The sequence below is a fragment of the Erpetoichthys calabaricus genome, chromosome 1 (genome assembly GCF_900747795.2).
Source record: "Erpetoichthys calabaricus chromosome 1, fErpCal1.3, whole genome shotgun sequence".
Lineage (NCBI taxonomy): Eukaryota > Metazoa > Chordata > Cladistia > Polypteriformes > Polypteridae > Erpetoichthys > Erpetoichthys calabaricus.
The window spans coordinates 29,073,422-29,095,850 of NC_041394.2; the positions used below are offsets into that span (position 1 = coordinate 29,073,422).

At 39.1% G+C, this 22,429-nt stretch overlaps 1 protein-coding gene across 1 annotated transcript in view; it reads right to left on the reverse strand.

Annotated features, from left to right (window-relative positions):
• Positions 1 to 22,429, reverse strand: part of LOC114648155 (cytochrome P450 2B4-like) — a 33,147-nt gene extending 10,718 nt beyond the window's left edge. The window contains exons 1-6 of the mRNA XM_051918875.1: positions 22,184 to 22,429; positions 21,921 to 22,083; positions 13,322 to 13,471; positions 11,767 to 11,927; positions 11,476 to 11,652; positions 5,572 to 5,713 (exon numbers count right to left, since the gene is read on the reverse strand). Of these exons, the coding sequence (XP_051774835.1) occupies positions 5,572 to 5,713; positions 11,476 to 11,652; positions 11,767 to 11,927; positions 13,322 to 13,471; positions 21,921 to 22,083; positions 22,184 to 22,354 (964 nt within the window). The 5' untranslated portion in view covers positions 22,355 to 22,429. The remainder of the gene's footprint in view (positions 1 to 5,571; positions 5,714 to 11,475; positions 11,653 to 11,766; positions 11,928 to 13,321; positions 13,472 to 21,920; positions 22,084 to 22,183) is intronic.

Below are 22,429 nucleotides of genomic sequence, written 5' to 3' on the forward strand. Positions count from 1 at the left end.
AAATAGTGAGCTGTTGTCTCCTCGATGCAATTAAAATTGTTGATTAACTTCAACAAAAAATGTAACTGCAAAACAGGTTCTTTGGGATTGATGAACACCCCAATGCATAACTGAAATAATTTTAAAACGTATTTGGGAACATATTTAATTATTGACTATTTTACATTATCATTGCACTGTTAATAATTTGTGCCTTCTGCATCATTATAACATGCATTGTACTGTTACTGTATATTTCTGCATAACTGTGTCTAGTAAAAAATGCTTTTCATTCTGCTGTAAGATATAATGGCAATACCACTGAATTGAACTGAAAACTAATTCTTCTCAGTACAAAAAAATTGAGGCATTTGGTTTCTTATATACATTATCTGAAGTCACACGTTATATGAAAAGGAGAATGTCTGTGTAGCTGTACCTAATTTATGAACCACAGGAGTGGCACAGCGGTTAGGGCTGCTGTGTTTCAAGTCACTTAGCTGATTCTCAGCCTAGTCATTGACTTTTGGCAGCCGACGAACTTTTTCCTGAGTTGCCGTGATTTTTCTTTGAATACCCAAAATATGTGCATACTAGGGGCACTAGGCGGAGGATCAGCTTTCGGCTAGGATGTTGGATATCTCTGGGTCAACGGTCCTTGAGGCTGATCCTCCAATTAGCTGTGAACCACCCAATCTCACTGAGATTGCACAGGTGGTGAACCAGCTGAGGGAAGGAAAGGCTGCAGGGATCTGTGGTATCCGGGGTGAACTTCTTCAGGCAGGTGGTAAAGCTGTCCTCCTGGCATTGCAAGCAATCTTTGCTTCCATTTGGGAGACTGGCATCATCTCAACTGACTGGAAAATGGGACTTGTCGTCCCTATCTGGAAAGGGAAGGGTGATCGCCTGGATTACAGCAACTACAGGGGGATAACACTGCTCTCAGTGCTGGGTAAGGTCCTTGCTAGGGTTGTCCAAAATAGGATCCGTGATCACCTGCTGACCTACCAGTGACCGGAACAGTCTGGTTTTACGCCTAAGAAGTCTACCATCGACCGCATCCTGGCACTGAGGGTTCTCATGGAGCGCAAATACGAATATCGGCAGAGTTTCTTTGGAGCCTTTGTAGATTTTCGTAAAGTGTTCAATTCAGTTGATCGAGTTGCCCTGTGGGACATCCTGAGGGTTTGCGGGATACCCTTGAGGTTGCTGGATATCATAGCTGGCCTGTACACTGGTACTGTGAGTGCTGTGCAGAGTGGAGGCAGAACCTCTGCATTTTTCCCAGTTGATTCTGGGGTTCGTCAGGGGTGTGTTCTTGCTCCTACTCTGTTCAATGCTTGTATGGACTGGGTGTTGGACAAGGTCGTGGGGTCCAGCGGCTGTGGGGCATCTGTTGGTGAAGAAAGATTCACGGATCTTGACTTTGCTGACGATGCTGTGATCTTCGTGGAGTCAATGGAGGCTCTCATCAGGGCGCTCAAGAGACTGAGTGAGGAGTCTAAGTGTCTGGGCTTGTGAGTGTCCTGGATAAAAACCAAGATCCAGGCCTTTAATGACCTCTTGGGCACAACCATCAGCTGTGTGTCTGTTTGCAGAGAGAGTGTTGACCTTGTTGAGAGGTTTACTCATCTTGGCAGTGACATTCATGTCTCTGGTGACTCTTTCTATGAAGTCAGTAGACGGATTGGGAGAGCATGGGGAGTCATGGGGTCGCAGGAAAGGGGTGTGTGGTGCTCCCAATATTTACTCAAAAAGACGAAGGTCCAAGTCTTTAGAGTTCTGGTGCTTCCTGTCTTGCTATATGCTTGCAAGACATGGACGCTATCCAGTGACCTGAGATGAAGACTGGACTCCTTTGGTACTGTGTCTCTGCAGAAAATCCTTGGGTACTATTGGTTTGACTTTGTGTCGAATGAGCAGTTGCTCATGGAGTCCCAAATGAGGCACATAACCTGCACTGTGAGGGAGCGTCAGTTACGACACTACGGTCATGTGGCGCATTTCCCAGAGGGTGATCCAGCTCGTAAGATCCTCATTGTTGGGGACCCGAGGGGCAGGACCAGGCCAAGGGGTCGCCCACGTAACACCTGGCTGCGGCAGATAGAGGGTCATTTCCGGAGGGTGGGACTGGACTGCGTGTCTGTCTATGGGGTTGCCAACCGGGATCCCAAGTTGTTTCATTGTGTAGTGGGTGTGGCAACGCATTGTACCAGTGCATGTTCCCCAACTTGACTTGACTTGGGGCACTGGTGGCTCTAGACTGACCGAGTAAGACTGAAAGAGTGTGCAAGAGTGTACTATGAAATGCTGTCCAATCCAGTGTTGTTTACTGCCTCAAACCCAATATTGCTATGATAGGCTGAACCCCCTGGAAATTCAGATGCAGAAAATGGATGAATGGATACTGGTTCCCTACATTACGAATATGGGATATAATGCTGTCAAGACATAGGGTCACATACAGCTGGTCCTAACAGAAAAGACAGTCACAGACAAACAGGGAGTTCTATATTTAATACAGGGCAGTGGTTCTTAAACTGTGCGGCAGGCCCCACAGGGGGGTGCGAAGTAACAAAAAGGGGGGAGCAAAGATGTGAAAAAAGAAAACAAGAATCGAAAATATGAAAAATACATCTATTGAAACCAAAACAAATTAACTTAAACTACATTCTGATACTAGAAAAATAAATAGTTAAATAAATGTCGATAAAAGTTAAGTGGGTATAATAAAATACGCATCTATGATATATCATTAATTAAAAAAGAAAAAATTGGTATTAGTGGGCTCCTTTCAAAAAAACATTAGGGGGACGCGATTAAAACTGTTATGAAAACTACAAATACTTAAAGGTTGAGAAACACTGATATAGGGAATCATATATTCACATTCCAGTTCAAGTGGGGCGGCACGGTGGCGCAGTGGGTAGCGCTGCTGCCTCGCAGTTGGGAGACCTGGGGACCTGGGTTCGCTTCCCGGGTCCTCCCTGTTTGGAGTTTGCATGTTCTCCCCGTGTCTGCGTGGGTTTCCTCCGGGCGCTCCGGTTTCCTCCCACAGTCCAAAGACATGCTGGTTAGGTGGATTGGTGATTCTAAATTGGCCCTAGTGTATGCTTGGTGTGTGGGTGTGTTTGTGTGTGTCCTGCGGTGGGTTGGCACCCTGCCCGGGATTGGTTCCTGCCTTGTGCCCTGTGTTGGCTGGGATTGGCTCCAGCAGACCCCCGTGACCCTGTGTTCGGATTCAGCGGGTTGGATAATGGATGAATGGATGGATGGATGGATGGTTCAAGTGGCGTCTGCTTGATTTCTCCACATTCACAAAAGTTAGCAATGAGTCTTGTTTCCCACAGATCTATTGTTAACTTTAATAATGTAGAGGTTTAACTTGGCATGACACACATTGCGAGGACATTTCACTTAGTGAGTCTTGAAAAAAAAAAAACAACAAAAAACAGTAACTTAAAATAGATTAATGGATAAAATATAGTGAATATACCCTCAATGATCAATATAGAACTATCTTTCTGTCCAGAATTTTATTATTTCTGTATATGTCCTAAGGAGTCTTGTAATCTAACTCTTTTACTTCGGTTCTTAAAAGAAAAAATTAATCTTGTTAAATGATAATGTAAGAGCCAATTTTAGAAAGTTAAAGTTTTCAGTTAAACTCATATTAATGTTTACTTAATTTGAATAGAATATAATTTCTTCCATAGTCATAGACAATGGTTTAGTCTTTTCCCCCTATAAGTTAGTAAGAGACAGAATCTTCTTGCTATAACTGAGAAACAGTGTGATAATAGATCTAGTTGTGTTTAGAACAGGTCCCAGTAAACAGGGACTTGAAAGACCCATTTTTAACTTAGAAATGGGATAAGCATACAGTTTTCTGACCATTTTGAAATGGTTCGGAAATGATAAGTGAATAGTAATGATTTAAGATGTAACAAAATTAAGCTTAGAACTGAACTTTTCTTATTATAAATTTTTCCTTTTTTTGCTATTTTAATTTTCTTTTTTGTGTGAACTGTTTTACTTTTGGGCGGCACGGTGGCGCAGTGGGTAGCGCTGCTGCCTCGCAGTTGGGAGACCTGGGGACCCGGGTTCACTTCCCGGGTCCTCCCTGCGTGGAGTTTGCATGTTCTCCCCGTGTCTGCGTGGGTTTCCTCCGGGCGCTCTGGTTTCCTCCAAAGACATGCAGGTTAGGTGGATTGGCGATTCTAAATTGGCCCTAGTGTGTGCTTGGTGTGTGGGTGTGTTTGTGTGTGTCCTGTGGTGGGTTGGCACCCTGCCTGGGATTGGTTCCTGCCTTGTGCCCTGTGTTGGCTGGGATTGGCTCCAGCAGACCCCCGTGACCCTGTGTTCGGATTCAACGGGTTGGAAAATGGATGGATGGATGGATGGATGTTTTACTTTGAAACTTAACTAAACTTTTAAAAAGGAAGATATTTTGTCTGTGGAATCATTTCTGCGTGACAGGCTTTTGTTGAATCCCATTTTTTAAGTCAGAGCTGCTGAACTTTGGTAACTTTGGGAAAACGCAGCTACAGATAAGTTTAGTATTTTTAAGTCAGTTATTTCTTTATAAACATGCTATATATGCATCTGATATGCCGAATTGTGTTCTAAAGTTAATTACTTTCTACAAATTTAAAAAAATATCTTGCTTGCGCTGGCATTTTATGCTGTAGTATATTGGGCACGGACAACAACTTTAAAAAATTACCACATATGTCAATTTTTTAACACACACACACACACACAAAAAAAAGTACAATATCCGGCCATTATAAAGTAGATCAGCCATGCACAATAGCTCAGCTGTGCAGTTCTCTTTCATGCCCCCCGGGGAGTAGTTCTCCCGACAGACCAAATCACAGTAAATTTTTTATGACATGTAACTCGTTTTGTTTAAAGTTATTTCCGTGTTACCATAATAATTCACACAAAGAAATAGAAAATGTGTCCTTACCAAAAGAAAAGGAATATGTGATAAAATGACTACTTCCAGATCCCTTTTGTTGTCACAAACGTGTTGAGAACAGAGAAAGCATGGATCAATACTTGACAATGGCTTGAAAAATGGTGTATCTGGTTAGTTTTTAAGTTTTTTCCTCCAAGCCGCATACCCTCCATTGTAAAGCACAACAGCGGTCATGATATATTTTTTTAAATTTATAGAAAATACTTAACTTTAGAACACAGTTTTGTGTGGTAAATAAATACATTCCATGTTTGTAAAGAAATAACTTCAGCTTGAAAAATACTGAACTTATCCGTGGACTTAAAATTGTCCAAAAAACTGATTAAAATGTTCCTTTTGTTAGTTAGAATATATACAACTATAGTGCCATAATATTGTATAAAGGCTCTGTGTAAGTGTGTGTTTAAAATGTTAGCATATATTATCGATATGAATCTTTACTTTCATTTAGATGTTTGCGTAAATCATTTGTGTAACAGTCAAATGATTTTATACTTCATCTGCTGTATCTTTAATGGCCATTTGCAGTTACTGTTAAACTTTAAAGCCACTGCAAAAAGCTTTCTTCATAAGTCTCCAGCTGCTCAAGGATGTTGAAAATGTCTTACCCTGGATGTGGGGGTATTTCATGAGGATCAGCCACCCATATCGGAGTGTCGTGCTGGTGGTCTCCGTTCCGGCAATAAAGAGATCTAAAATCGTCATGTTCAAGTTGTCATAGTTGAATTCTGTATCTGGATTGTTACTTTCCTTGAGCAGGATCAGAAACATAAATTCACAATTAATCAATTGAAAATGATAGTTCTGATAAAACTATATCATTCCTCCTTCACTTCAGCATAACATACAGTAGGGTAGCATTCTCAAACCATTTCATACAACTCATGATTGCAGGGAGCAAGAGACTACTCTGGAAAGGCAAGAACCAATCACGAGCAGGACACGAGTCTGTCCCAGGGCCCACTCAGACACATATCTACATTGGGCCTGTTTAGATTCCTTAACCAACCTACATTATGAAACATAAGCTTTCTTCTTCCAAAACAAAATTAAAAACCCTGAGAAAAACACACAGAGACTCAAGAGAACATACCAAAAGAGACAAAGAATAGGATTCAAACCTGAAACACTGGATCAGTGAAGTAACATTTCTAATCACTGTGCCACTATTCCAATATTTGGCCTAAATGGGCCCACAGTTTCTAACCTGTTTAATTCATTATAGCACATATAATTATGCTCTTTTGGGGGCCTTATGTTAAAAATGCCTGTTCTCTATAACATTTATGATTCTTTTCCTTATAAATTTATATTTATTCCTATCTTTTTACTCCACTTCATTAAATAAGAACAAGGCCTATGATGCCTAAAATATGGGAAAAGGTCAAGTTAGCCTTTTGGTGTAATTTTAATTTTAACAATGATTTGACATTGTCCAGTGAGGTTGAAATTAATTTCCCCATAGTCAGTTTACAGACCTACTACTTTCTCAATTTTATAATGTCATAGAATTCAAATGTATATTTTTGTATTTATTGTCTTTAGACAATTTAGTATCAAAACTTTACATAAGGATGGGCAATTATGATGATGGGTGGCCATTTCTATAAATATCATTCTATTCATACTGCCTGTGTATGCAGGACTTAAACGCAGTCTCTTGGAGCTGTGAGGCAGAAGCACTTTCAACTGCACTTTTCTTTAACACAGACAGAACAAGAAAACTCTGATTCTCAAAATGGTAGTCTTTCTCCAGATACTCTAAGTTTTCTCACCTATTTTAAAATTGATGGATGGTTATAATTGGTCTGGAGTAACAGAGGTTGTAACAGGTTGGTTCCTTGATTACACCTATAGAATGACCAGGAATTGGAATGAGATGGTTCAGAAATTAATGTGTGTCTGCCTCAGTTTAGTAGAGCAGCTCTGATGAAAATTTGTTTAGAATTTTACTGAATCTGACAAAATGGCACGATGTCATTAATGCACAAATGTGTTTGAACACATAATCTGGAATTGACTTTGTTCTTACATAAGGGTGCCCATTCTGAACCTGCAGATATGTGAATACTGTAGTTGAGTCATACATGCTTGAATTGAAGCGGAGCTACAGTATGTAGGGACGTTTATTTGATTCTCAGGTTCTAACCTCATGTTTATTCTTTCTTCTGGCTATAGAACAGACGTTACTCTGAAAAAAGAAATCATCGGTTCTCTTAAATAATATACAGGTGCTGGTCATAAAATTAGAATATCATGACAAAGTTGATTTATTTGGGTGGCACGGTGGCGCAGTGGTAGCACTGCTGCCTCGCAGTTAGGAGACCTGGGTTCGCTTCCCGAGTCCTCCCTGCATGGAGTTTGCATGTTCTCCCCGTGTCTGCGTGGGTTTCCTCCAGGTACTCAGGTTTCCTCCCACAGTCCAAAGACATGCAGGTTAGGTGGATTGGCGATTCTAAATTGGCCCTAGTGTGTGTGTGGGTGTGTTTGTGTGTGTCCTGCGGTGGGTTGGCACCCTGCCTGGGATTGGTTCCTGCCTTGTGCCCTATGTTGGCTGGGATTGGCTCCAGCAGACCCCCGTGACCCTGTGTTTGGATTCAGCGGGTTGGAAAATGGATGGATGGATGGAAGTTGATTTATTTCAGTAATTCCATTCAAAAAGTGAAACTTGTATATTAGATTCATTCATTACACACAGACTGATGTATTTCAAATGTTTATTTCTTTTAATGTTGATGATTATAACTGACAACTAATGAAAGTCCCAAATTCAGTATCTCGGAAAATTAGAATATTGTGAAAAGGTTCAATATTGAAGACACCTGGTGCCACACTCTAATCAGCTAATTAACTCAAAACACCTGCAAAAGCCTTTAAATGGTCTCTCAGTCGAGTTCTGTAGGCTACACAATCATGGGGAAGTCTGCTGACTTGACGGTTGTCCAAAAGACGACCATTGACACCTTGCACAAGGAGGGCAAGACACAAAAGGTCATTGCTAAAGAGGCTGGCTATTCACAGAGCTCTGTGTCCAAGCACATTAATAGAGAGGCGAAGGGAAGGACAAGATGTGGTAGAAAAAAGTGTACAAGCAATAGGGATAACCGCACCCTGGAGAGGATTGTGAAACAAAACCCATTCAAAAATGTGGGGGAGATTCACAAACAGTGGACTGCAGCTGGAGTCAGTGCTTCAAGAACCACCACGCACAGACGTATGTAAGACATGGGTTTCAGCTGTCACATTACTTGTGTCAAGCCACTCTTGAACAAGAGACAGCGTCAGAAGCGTCTCGCCTGGGCTAAAGACAAAAAGGACTGGACTGCTGCTGACTGGTCCAAAGTTTTTGTTCTCTGATGAAAGTAAATTTTGCATTTCCTTTGGAAATCAAGGTCCCAGAGTCTGGAGGAAGAGAGGAGAGGCACAGAATTCATGTTGCGTGAGGTCCAGTGTAAAGTTTCCACAGTCAGTGATGGTTTGGGGTGCCATGTCATCTGCTGGTGTTGGTCCATTGTGTTTTCTGAGGTCCAAGGTCAACGCAGCCGTCTACCAGGAAGTTTTAGAGCACTTCATGCTTCCTGCTGCTGACGAACTTTATGGAGATGCAGATTTCATTTTCCAGCAGGACCTGGCACCTGCACACAGTGCCAAAGCTACCAGTACCTGGTTTAAGGACCATGGTATCCCTGTTCTTGATTGGCCAGCAAACTCGCCTGACCTTAACCCCATAGAAAATCTATGGGGTATTGTGAAGAGGAAGATGCAATACGCCAGACCCAACAATTCAGAAGAGCTGAAGGCCACTATCAAAGCAACATGGGCTCTCATAACACCTGAGCAGTGCTACAGACTGATCGACTCCATGCCACGCCGCATTGCTGCAGTAATCCAGGCCAAAGGAGCCCCAACTAAATATTGAGTGCTGTACGTGCTCATACTTTTCATGTTCATACCTTTCAATTGGCCAACATTTCTAAAAATCCTTTTTTTGCATTGGTCTTAATTGATATTCTAATTTTCTGAGATACTGAATTTGCGACTTTCATTAGTTGTCAGTTATAATCATCAACATTAAAAGAAATAAACATTTGAAATACATCAGTCTGTGTGTAATGAATGAATCTAATATACAAGTTTCACTTTTTGAATGGAATTACTGAAATAAATCAACTTTGTCATGATATTCTAATTTTATGACCAGCACCTGTATCTATGCCACTGTTTATTAAGTATCTCAGAGTAGGAAAACAGTCCTTACTGTCTCAGAAATTTCACAATCTTGGTTTTACTCTTATGAGCTGGAGTAAAAATGATTTTATCGGTTTTTCTAATTTTGGAAACTACTCCTAATTTCAGCAGGATTTGGGAGAGATTGTGCACTGTCCTAACTTGAAGATGGCATTAAGGCAGAGAAGGGCACACACGTTATGGGAAAAGTGGAATTTTTTTTAAAAAACATTGGATATCAATATGCTCATAAAAAGACATTGAACTGACAGAGATGGAACGATTTGTTATGGATATTATTCCATTAACATGAAGAAACCAACCACTACTTGCCTAATTGAAAGTACTGGAAACATTATGTATAAAATGCAGCTTTGGTACATTAAAACAAAACAATTCTCAAACGTTAAATCAAACTTTAAACACCCTTACAGCACCTGAGGTAATACATAGATTTAAACATTTCCCCACCGTTCCACATTATGTAATGTTATAAGTAAGCTGCATTTATGCAAATCAGCATGCACATAAAGATAATTGAGCAAAGTATGGATGAGCACGCATATATGAATCACAAGCGATATCACAGTATCACAGATACTCATGGATGCAATCTACACTGTAGTAGCTGGCAGAAGATAAATGGGACTGGTTGGGTGATTGACTGTGAAATGTCACACTGGAACACTGAGCTCTGCATTCATTGAACCCCTGGAACACTTCACAAGACTGGGAAGGCTAGAAGGCAGCAGAATCAGAGAGGTTACTGGATAAACAGAGCCACACAGATGATAAGAGGAGGGTCATGGAAAGAGGCATAGCATTGCACAGTGAAAGACGATTGGGAGCACCGATACAGGGAGACTGTGACTTCAGAAACAGCCCAAGTAAAGGCTAGTATTATTACCTGCTGCTTCAAAATTGTTTCACATGGCCAGAACAGTGGGGAAGGTGACTGATCTGAAAGTATGTCTGTGGATCATTAATTGTTAAATAAACATGTCCATTATCTGGTTTAACTCTCATTTGGTGCTTGATTCTCAGTGTTTTTGTATTGATGCTCATTTCTGTACCTTTTTTGATGCTGTTGTGAAGTGGCAAAATGTATGTGAAGCTTATTGCAATATCCTACATTGTTATGTTCTTCTTCAGCAAATACTTCTTTGATTATTATCAGTATCATCTTTGTTGCGAAGCCTAAGTGTTAGTATCAGAAAACTGCTAAACGTCATTATGAGTACCACTTTCCAGCATGGGGGTGCTATAAAACATGATGTCATTCATTCTCAAACAAGAATTCTCATTCCTAGCTGTGATTAAGAGTAGGATGTATCATAAATACTTATGTCCTACTCTGAGGTTGTACAAATTCTTATCCTAGTCAGACTTTTAGTGCAATCCCTAAGAGTAATTCTTAGGCACTTGCCAAATCTGATCTTAAAAGGGAAATGTAGTGTCGACTGATTACTAGTAATTACCTCTCCAAAGTCTAAGAATTATAAAATTAGGTGTTGTGCTGACATCTCAGACAGCATGCTGCAAGTTTTATGAAAAGAGAAAAGTACGTTGAACTCTTTTGCTAATTCACTTAATATCATTTGGGGTTTGAGTGCCAAAGAAGATATACTATAGTGGACTTTTTTGCATGACACATTGGTACATAAACAGGAGTCTGTTCATCAGGTCAAGAGAATTTATGAACAAGGAATCAGACAGCAGGCAGTAGGGTGATTCTATAGAGTGGGCCCTTCAGTGGTCTGGTGACACATTTGTCAACCTGAGTTGAATTTTCTTATTAATAACTAGTGAAATTTGGAAAAAAGAATGGAAATTCATATAAAATAAAATAAATCAATTAAATGCAATTCAGCTTTACTAGATAAGCAAAGCACACAAGGGGGGTCATTTTAAATTTACAAGACTTAATGTAGTACTAGGGTGTTGTACCGTGTTAGCCATTATGAAAGTAGAGAAAAGCCAAGCAAAATGACACCTTTTATTGGCTAACTAAAAAGATTACAATATGCAAGCTTTCGAGGCAACTCAGGCCCCTTCTTCAGGCAAGATGTAATCAAGAAGAAGGGGCCTGAGTTGCCTCGAAAGCTTGCATATTGTAATCTTTTTAGTTAGCCAATAAAAGGTGTCATTTTGCTTGGCTTTTCTCTAAAGACTTAATGTAGTACTAAAAAGACAGGAAACAGTTTCTAATTAAAATGCAGCCTAAGCCAAACACCAGCAGCTCACCACATTATTTTCGACACTCTCTTCCTTAGTTACAGGGTTACCTGTTTCATTTTGATGAGGAAACTGTCTATATAATCCCGAGGACTGTCACTGACCAGCGTTGCTTTATGTTTATCAATCATTGCTGAAGTAAATGTTGTTAATTCATTCACATTCATTAACATCTTGTTGAAAGGTCCAGGTATTAATTTAGTGAGTACTGGAAACATGTTATAGAGCTGGAACAAACATCAAAAGAAATATATGAGGAATTAATTAAAATCAACTGATTTGGTATTTTAGTTCACACACACATTCGTTGCTAAACAGTTAGAGAATTCAAACATCCTTACCATTCCAATGGGTTTGCTGAGCAAACGTAGATGTGCTTCAAGGAGAGACAGTAGATCAACAAAGTTTTTATCTTGATAATCAAAACGCTGACCAAACACAATGGAGCAGATTACATTGGAAACTGCCCGGCTCAAAGTAATAGTGGGATCAAATGGAGCACCTTTGGGAGAACAAAATGGTTCAAATGAAAGAAAACTTCATGTGAATATAATGATATCAGAAATAGTACAGTTATCAGAGAGACAGATTGTGACATTTCGACTATTCAGTAGGCTAGATATTGTACGCTCTCCTTCTTCATGGTCACATGACAATCACTTCTGAAGTTTTAAATATTTTAAATGAAAACACTACATTTCTCAATCATTTTCCCAAACAAAATGATTTATATAAGTACATTTTATGTGTCCTTTAAATGCCCAGATTTCATGTGTAATAAGAAGAATCCATGCAAAGGATTTTTAATTACAATTTAGTATACACTACCCTTCATCCACGTAGTAGTGAAACAGGACAGTGAGGAGGGCCCTGCCCGGCTCCCTACTCCTGACGTCACGCTTCCCCCTTCCCTCAGCCCGTAGCTTCTGTTTCAGATTAGTGTGTATATATCTCTCCTGCAAGCGAAATATGATTCTTAGTGCGATGAGAGAAGTTGCAAAATCAACCGTAATCTTCAAGCAAATTATAGAAAAAAAACTGATCTAAATCTGTAGTTATCTCGTTTGCTAACTAAGCAGAGTTAAGGTTACGCCTCAAGGCTGGCGCATGCAGGGAGGAGGGTACTGCCCCCCTCCACACGGTCTGCTGTGGCTCTCTCGGATTCGCGCAAATAAATCAGTACCACAAGTGAACTATGATACTTAGCACAATGAGAGAAATCACAAAATTAACCAGAATGTTCAAGCAAATTATAGAAAAAAACCTGATGGAAATCCGTTAAGCAGTTCTCTCGTGAAAAGCGGACAGACATACAGACACTGGATTTTAAATATAGAAAGAAATATTTTTGCTTATTACAGGCTTTTTTTTTAATAATTGAGGATTGATTTTTTGAGGGTTATTTTTGCTTTGTCTGATTTATTGTTTATGTTACATGGGAACTTCATCACGTGACCGTGGCTAACACTCCTTTGATGTCACCAAGTGCATAACTATAAATTTTTTTTCAGACAAAATTAAGATGAGATAGCCAAATTTGGCTTAAGGGATACTTTAGATGAAGTGTTATGTATTGCACAGAAGGTGGGCACCATGAATGATGGCTGTAAGCACAGGAAATGTGCATTTAAGTCCTTTATAATCCCAGGGGTGGTTGTTTACAATGCACTGCAAAAGATTTGTCACTTGTCCTAACAACATTCCTATGCATCACACCATAACCCACAACTGAAAGACTTCTACCTTTAACAGCCTTTCATACTGTATATGTGCACCTTAAAACATCATTCATAAAGATAACAAAATGAGATCAATCATACTTTACATATTCTAAAATTTCAAATCAAGATTAAATTATTTCTGCTTTCTGTTAAAATTTCAGAGTACCCTGATCACCTTCAGTTTTTCTGAATTCCTCTGTGAGGTGTTTAACTTCCTCTTGGATCCACTCCTCAACATTGCGCCTTCCCATTCCGAAATCTCGCAAAGTGGACAGAGAAAAACGGCGAAGCTGTTTCCAGCGTTCTCCATTGCTTTGTCCCAAACCTACAAAGAAATGTGAGGACAAGAGTAAGAATTCATATGAGTAAAATATAATCGAAACTGTTTGTTCCTTGACTTCATAAAAGTTACAGGAGGTTCTATGAGTGTGTACATGAAGCATACTTTAGGTTTGTAACCCGAGTTGTATTTGTTGTTCAGAAACTTTACACTCTTGAGCCTGAAATGTTTAATATTCTTTCAACTTTAGTAAAAATGTTTATCACATATAGACAAGAAATGGAGAAGTGTTGTATCAATGAGAATCTTCAAAAGGAAAATTGGATAAAGGTCTTTTCCCCATAAAAAACATAAAAAGCTGAGACCAGATGTTCTAATATTTCTACAACTATGAAAGAAAATGCAATTTAAATCTTATATTACAAGTTCACACTAATAACTTAAATATTGACTGCTGGGTGGATGAGACTGCAAAAGTGGACATGCAATGGTGAACCAAAAACTGACACATCTAGATATCTTTAAAATTCAGTGTTCTATTTTAGCCACGTTTTTTTTCCCCAGGATGAATTTTTTTATTAAATCAAAATATCAAATCCAGGGTCATATTATTTATTTTTTATTTAGTCTTTCTATTCATATTTAAATATAACCTTATATTTTTTTATCTAATATGTCTCATGATTCCAGATTGAATTGAATTTTTATGGAAACAATATAATGCTTCCTTTTTAATATATTTTTCTCCTTAGTGAATCCGCCGGCATTTACAACTGACTGATTGGATTCTTGTATTTTAAGTACAAAATTATTATTGTCTTTGGTTTTATTTGGGCAACAGCATTTTATAGCTTAATTGATAAGTGTCACTTAGGGCTGTTAGGGGCATGTCCCCAGAGGTCATGCTGGAAATCGCCATCACTGCAAGTCAGTGACAGCAGCCATTTGGACTCCTTTATTGTCTTACTTGTTGAATATCTGAAAACCTCAAAAAAGTGTAAGCTCCTTAATTCGATTTAGCCTTTGCCCTTGTGGTTCTGACATATTAGTTTTCATTTATCTTCAATGCTTATGTAGTCAGTCACCATGTTTTTCATTTTTCTGTTGTGTTAAGTTTCTATGTCTCAGTTTCCCTTGTTTTCTCTGACTCCTGTAAATAAAGCCCATAGGGAGGTAGGACCACTTGATTATGCACTTAAGGGACTGGTTCAACTGTGTAAAAAAAGAATTTTCAGATAGTATTAAAGCTTTAGCATTTTTGGATTACAGTCCTGTTTTTTGTTTTCCTGATAAAGATTTTTAAATTTATTGACTTTAACCCCTGCTTTGCTTTACAGATACTTTTTTCCTGGTTTGTAATTTTTGGTTGTTTAGGAAAGAAAAAAAAAACAGCTTATTTTATTGCCTTACTTTTTGTGCTAACCGTAGTGCCCTCTTTATATGCTTAAGAACATTTTAAAAAGTGAACCTAGTCAATTTAATAATTTTTATATTTATAAAATGAAGGATTAGGAGCTGTGGTTGCATGGTACAAGTGGCTCATCCGGTAAAAGAAAGAATATACTCAAGTAAGAAAGAATAATTACTTTGTGTGTGTGTTTCCCCAGAATTGAAGAATATCATTAGTACTCCCTTGGCAGACAGCAACAAAGATTTTTGAACCATAAGACACAAAAAGATGTCATAAATAAGTTTAATTGAAGTATAGACTAAATAATATATATTTAAAAAAAATTAAAGGAACACTTTTTAATCAGAGTATAACATCAAGTCAGTAAAACTTCTTGGCTATTGATCTGGTCAGGTAAATAGCAGAGGAGGTTGATAATCAGTTTCAGCTGCTTTGGTGTTAATGAAATTAACAACAGGTGCACTAGAGAGGCAACAAAGAGACGACCCCCAAAACAGGAATGGATTAACATTTTTCCCTCCTCATCTGTTTTTTCACTAGTTTTGCATTTAGCTACGGTCAGTGTCACTACTGGTAGCATGAGGCGATACCTTGGACCTTTCAGAGGTTGCACAGGTAGTTCAACTTCTCCAGGGTGGCACATCAATACGTGCCATTGCCAGAATGTTTGCTGTGTCTCCAAACACAGTCTCAGGAGCATGGAGGAGATTCCAGGAGACAGGCAGTTACTCTAGGAGAGCTAGACAGGGCCGTAGAAGGTCCTTAACCCATTAACATTACCAGGATTAGCAGGATGAGCACAGCCACAGCCCTACAAAATGACCTCCAACAGGCCACTGGTGTGAATGTCTTTGACCAAACAATCAGAAATAGACTTCATGAGGGTGGCCTGAGGGCCCGACATCCTCTAGTGGGCCCTGCTCACTGCCCAGCACCATGGAGCTATATTGGCATTTGCCATACAATACCAGAATTGGCAGGTCCACCACTGGTGCCCTGTGCTTTTCACAGATGAGAGCAGATTCACCCTGAGCACATGTGACAGATGTGAAAGGGTTTGGAGAAGCCGTGGTGAATGTTCTGCTGCCTGTAACATCATTCAGCATGACCAGTTTGGCAGTGGGTAAGTGATGGTCTGGGGAGGCATACCCATGGAGGGACGCACAGACCTCTACAGGCTAGACAACAGCACCTTGACTGCCATTCGGTATTGGGATGAAATCCGTGAACCCATTATCAGACCCTATGCTGGTGCAGTGGGTCCTGGGTTCCACCTGGTGCATGACAAAACCCAGCATCATGTAGCGAGAGTATGCAGGCAATTCCTGGAGGATGAAGGAATTGATACCATTGACTGGACCCCACACTCACTCGCATGACCTCAATCCAATAGAACACCTCTGGATGTGACATTATGTTTGGGTCCATCCAACACCACCAGGTTGCACCTCAGACTATCCAGGTGTTCAGTGATGCCCTGGTCCAGATCTGGGAGGAGATCCCCCAGGATACCATCCGTCGTCTCATTAGGAGCATGCCCCCTCCAACGTTGTCAGGCATGCATATCAGCAAACTACTGATTATGATTTGGAGTTGCTGCAATCAACTTTCGGCAAAATGGACTAGCCTGCCGCATCATTTTTTCACTTTGATTTTTGGGGAGTGTTTCAAGTCAGTCCACTGTAGGTTGATAATTTTCATTTCCATCAAACGATGTGGCATCCTTTTGTTCCTAACACATTACCCAGTGAATATCAGTATAGATAACCAGCAGGATTTTTTTTCTCTAATTGAGATCTGATGTATTTTCAAAGTGTTCCTTTAATTTTTTGAGCAGTTTATATAATGGTCAGATTATATAATAATGATGAGACTGTTATTTACTGTATATTTCAGGAAGAAACTTGCATCTTGCCTTTGCCTGAACTCACTTTCCTACCTAAAAGCTTAATGGGCCATCAGCAGAAAGTGACATTTATACCCTAACTTCGGTTTCACTCCTAAGACAAATCCCAGGATCCACTTCTGGAGTCAAGAATGTTTTATTGCATGTCCTGTGGCCATCTTCCTTGTGCTTTTGGGTTCAACAGGACACCTTGCATTCCTAACCCCAATAGTGTCTTCATTAACCCCTAACTGCCAACATAAAGTTTTAAGATTTAATTAATTTCGTTTAGGAAATTTAAAAAATAAATAATTCACAAAATTTAAAATTTTGTATTTCACAAATTTACAGAATACTCAAACTGTGCCAACATGCTAATAAAGAAAAGGACAAAGAATTAAACATATATTTTTCTAAATGCAAATAAGAAAAGGTAACTAAAATCCACAATGCAAAATCAGAAACCTCAAAACCAGAAAAAAAGTCAAATACCAAACAATCCAAAAACAAAGACAAAAAACCTCAAAAGCCAAAGACCAATGAACACTACTACAAGAGCAAATGTCACAGTGTGCTAGTTGTGGCAGGCAGTAGTGTAGTGGTTAAGGCTTTGGATTTCAAATACTGAGGTGGTGGATTCAACTCCCACTACTGAAATTGGGTGACCACAAGTAAGTCACTTAATCTGCCTGTGCTCAATTCCAATAAAAACCACTATTATTACTTTTTATGCCCTAAGTATATTTATTAGTTGGGTGTTTTACGATACTCGTTTTACTTTTGTTGAACCTAAGGGGTGCCCCCCCCCCCCTTTTTACCATTTAACACTAGGGCTGTAGAGCCTCCTCTAGGCTTATATAAACCTGCATAGGCCCTTAATCTGAAAATTGCTCCTGGGATGCTGTACAATGGCTGACCCTGTGCTCCGACCTCCAAAGGTTATGTGAAAAGACAAATTTCCTCTCTGGGATCAATAAAGGATATCTAAATAAATAAATATACATACATACATACATACACACATACATACATATTTGAATAAATTAGACACAGGCCAAAAAGAACATTCCTTCAGTACTTGAAACGCAGGCCTTTTTTTTTACTAAGGTGAAGCCTTTCTTCAGTTTTGTGGTGCACACAATCATAAAACATATTTTGGGCTTTCAGGTCTTTCTTAAGTACACCCCTGAGAGTCCTGCAAAAGTAATGGGGAAAAGGAGTTTGACAAAATTACAAGTATTAAATGAAGAAACAACAAAGAACAAGCAAGGAAACTAGGCAAAATTACAGAGAGAAAATAAAATATAATCAAAAAATAAGCAATGGAGAAAATCAAAATAGCAAAAAAATTGAAACAGCAATCAACACTGTATACAGTTCCAACAAATACAAAGTTAAAGTATCAGCCACTCTTCATGGCTATGGTACCGAGTGTTCTCTGTGATATTCAGGAATGCCTGATATGTCTATATACACTGGAGTTTTACACACCTCCTCCGTAAGAGTCTTATTCTGTCCCCAAACGCCGTATTAGCGAGGCATCTCTCCCAAGACCCAGTCCGTACGGAATGTGCGTCGCCCCACTGGTTGTAGTGAACGTGGACAGATAGTTTTACTCACCAAGAAAGTCAAGGCTGAGAATCCATATACTTTAATGTATATTTCTTGCAAGAAGTCATACAAGTATTAGGATGTGAAAAACCATGGACAACTTGAAGGTAAAAGGATGATAATTTCCTTAACCTAAAATACAATATGGTGGAAGGTAAAGTAAAGACTAAAGCAGCACCAATAGCAAAAAGGGAGCTAGGGACATACCAATATGTATTAATTAAATAGGGGGAGGAGGTAGGAATGTACCAAACAGTCTGATAACAGCATTAACACAGGCTGCTGTAGCAGCACAAGTCTACAACTTGATATATGTTGCGATTCTGACACCGACATAGTGAAAATAGACAAGGCCTTCATAAATACTAGGGAATCAATTCCTGGGCTCCCAGATTCCTGGATATTTTTCATTCCTGCATTCCCAGGGAAACGGGAACAGCCAAGCTCGCATATATAGCGTGTAAAAGTGTAAAAATCGATCAAGAAATAAGAGTTATAGTTGAAAATAATTAAGGTGGTCCCATTGCTGCAACTTGCACTTCATCAGACAACAGCTTTGAACAGCAACTTGAAATTGCAATGCGTCAGTCTGTTGCATCTGCATTATCTGTGCCAAGAAACTTGCCATCACAGAATGATTACAAGAAACTGGATGCATCAGTAAAAGCTGAAATGGCGGTGTTTCAGTGCAACCGCAAGCGTAGGCATGGTTTAGAACAAGTGTACCAGTATCTGATGATTGTGCCACCTACTGCGCTCTCGCATGGACGACCGCACTCTGGACACGTTAATAATAATAATAAATTTATATAGCGCTTTTCTCAGTATTCAAAGTGCTATCCACACAGGGAAGAACTGGGAAGCGAACCCACAATCTTCCAGTCTCCTTACTGCAAAGCAGCGGCACTACCACTGCACCACCTGTGAGGACATTGTGCTTTCTACGCTCTTATTACCATAACTAAAGATACATGTACTTATATGACAGCATAAACTGCATGTAGATAAGGTTAGTCTTTTATTTGTGTCAACATATTGCAGTAGTTTTATTAAAAAATAAGTGTCGGTCGTTCTAAAACCGTTCACATGTGAGATCCCCGTGCACTGTCTCATACCCGGGAGCCCGGGATTCCCAGGAATGAAATCCGGGATTCCCAAATTCCCAGGAATGGATAAACCCATCCGGGAATGGATTCCCTAATAAATACCCACAGTAAACAGGCCAGAATCTTAATCAGCTTGCCCAACAATAGGTCTCACTCTAGAGGAGCCTAACACTAGGAAACTAGTAAGCTTCTTCCTATGAAACCCAAACATTGAAAATGGGCAAATAATCAGACATGTCCCAAAATTTATCAAGAAAATCCAAAAAAAAAAGAGAGAGAAACACAGAAATTATCTTTATGATAATTCCAGAAGATCCTTTATAAACAAGGGTTTTATTTAACTAAAGGCAAAAAAGAGGAAAAATACCAGAAATGCTCAAAGGAGCAAAAACCGAGTTCCCCAATTGGCAACCCTTAGCGAAAAAGTCCTAATCCACAAACCAAAAGCAAAATCCAAAGACAGAGAAAAAAATCAAAATCCAAACTATTACAGAAAAAAAGCAAGTCCTCACTCAGCTTTGTTGTGTTGCATGCATCACGATGAACATGGACAAGAGAAGGAAAAACAAAGGGGTCTGAGGAGGAAAGGGAGAAGGTAATAATCAAGCATAGTCAAGGTAAAGGCTTCAAGACTATCTCCAAAAAGTGTTGTATTTCTGTTGGCCTTGTCTGCATATGAATTATCTTATATATAAAAGTGATTTACTTGCTCATAAGCTTAGTCAATGAGGTAATACTTACTTTCAGCTCCAAACTACACTTAACAGCCTTCTTTTATTAGTGACGGAAGGAGTGGTTCCACCTCCAAAACATAGGGAACATGATGACATTTAAAATTAACAGTACCTACAGTAAAGATACTTAACCCTAACAGAAACAATAATACATTACACATACAGTATCTAGAAAATAATAACTGGACAGATCAACATTAAATGAAAACTACCATAACAAATAAACAGTACTTAAAAAAAGACAAGGTAAACAAATATAAACATAAAAATACTGACTTACCAGTTCTTGGGTGACATTAAAACCACAAAAATAAAATATTTTATTCTTGCTACAACTAAAAATTTTATTCAGAATCACATGATTAAAGTTTTCAATTAAAATTACATCAGGAGGAGATGGTCCTGGTGCTTACCGGACACTTTTAGCTGATCATTTTGTGCCAGGGCCAAAATAATGAAAATGGGTTTTTGTGATAAAAGTTAAATTTTTACGCTAATAAAACTCTTTGCAATGAATTAATATACATCTAATAACTCTGCACAATAATATGAAAACAATGTGAATTGCCAACAGAAAAACTGACATTGCAAATTTTGCAAAACACAACATTTGTGTCACTGCCAAAACGTTTGGCCACTACTGTATGACATGCAAGGGAATGGTGCCATCTCCATGTTTGATCCCTCACCCCTGAATGGGATTAAACGGTTTTGATAAATGACTGCAATTGTTCTTGTCCGAGGGAATGGGTGACTTGTCAAGAACTGGCATTTCATCAGTACCATCCTGCCATGGACCTGATGCTGCTGCGATACACACTGAGTGTCTGTGACCCTGTTAGGGCACATGTCCATTTAGAAGCAGGACTGGTATTTCTAGAAAATGTATCTACTGACTCAAACTCATGATTGAGTACCTACAGTACAATAGTTTCAGTATTGATTATGATTTGTGGATGATCTTGAAGAGGCATTCAGAATTTGGTGTATTCTTCAAAACTCTGAAAGGTGCATTTCGTAAACTTAATGATGTATACGATTTTTTGCCTGGGTACTAAACATGTCTACCCCAATAGACATTTACAATAAGATAACTGTTAGTTATCAAGTGCATTTATGAAATCTCGATTCAATAACAATACATTTACAGTATTTTTGAATTGGACTGAATCACAATTTCTAATGTAAAAATATTGAGTTCATTATGTTAAAATCAAAATTTCCTGAAGACAATTTTTTTAACATAACCACAACTCACTTTTGCAGGGATGCAGACTGAATATGTACTGGGTCATCAGTTCAAATATCTGGATTTTACTGGATGATTTACAATGAAATGTAATTAATGAGATGAATCTAACACGGCTATTCGTATTTTATTAAAAGATGATACAACTAATTAATCCATATTTTTAAATCTGTTAATAATCGCAGTATCGCATTCTAGTATAGTGGATCTCAAGTGTTCTCGAAATGTGAGACTTTTGTATAACTAGAAACATGCCCATTATGTGCACGTCACCTACTGGTGAATATAATAATAATAATTCTTAATTCTCATTACTCAAAGCGCTCAGCAATATAGTCATTTCGAACGGTCTATGTAACCATAATAACATTCAACGTGAAATAACGTTAGAAAGCAGTACTTTGGAATTCGAGACAACATCGACTGAAAGTCTAAGGTGACTTGTAATTCCCTGAGGGTTATATGGGACACCAGTTTCGAAAGAAGTATGATTCTTACCAAAGTCGAGTTTGAGCTGTTTAAACAGAGGAGGCACCGCTCTCCCAGCAAACGCGTCAGCCTGTTCAACCAGCGCTTCGTGGACCGCATCGAACCCGACAAGAACCACGAGGGGCTTCGGACCCAGGTACACCGTCATCACGGGTCCATATGTCTCTTTCAGCTAAGGGGCAGAAAACAAGTAACAGAAACATTGTAAAAATGCCTCTTTTGAACATGCGCAATTAGAAAGCACACTTGGAAATTTACTGTAAGTTATCGACCTTCATAAAACTCTCGTGAAATGCCCATTGGTTCAGCTGCAGTAGGTTCCCGATTAAAGGCACTGGTGTCGGACCGGGCGGCATCCTCGCGTAGCGAGAGTCTCCCCTAAATAACAAGAATAAAAGACAAAAGACGATCGCAGCGAGAACCAGCGTCCCAAAGAGCTCCATCCTCGCAAATTCAAAACAAAACAATGAAAATCAAAATGCGGAAGAGAGAGACGAAAAAAAAAAACAAGTTCACGT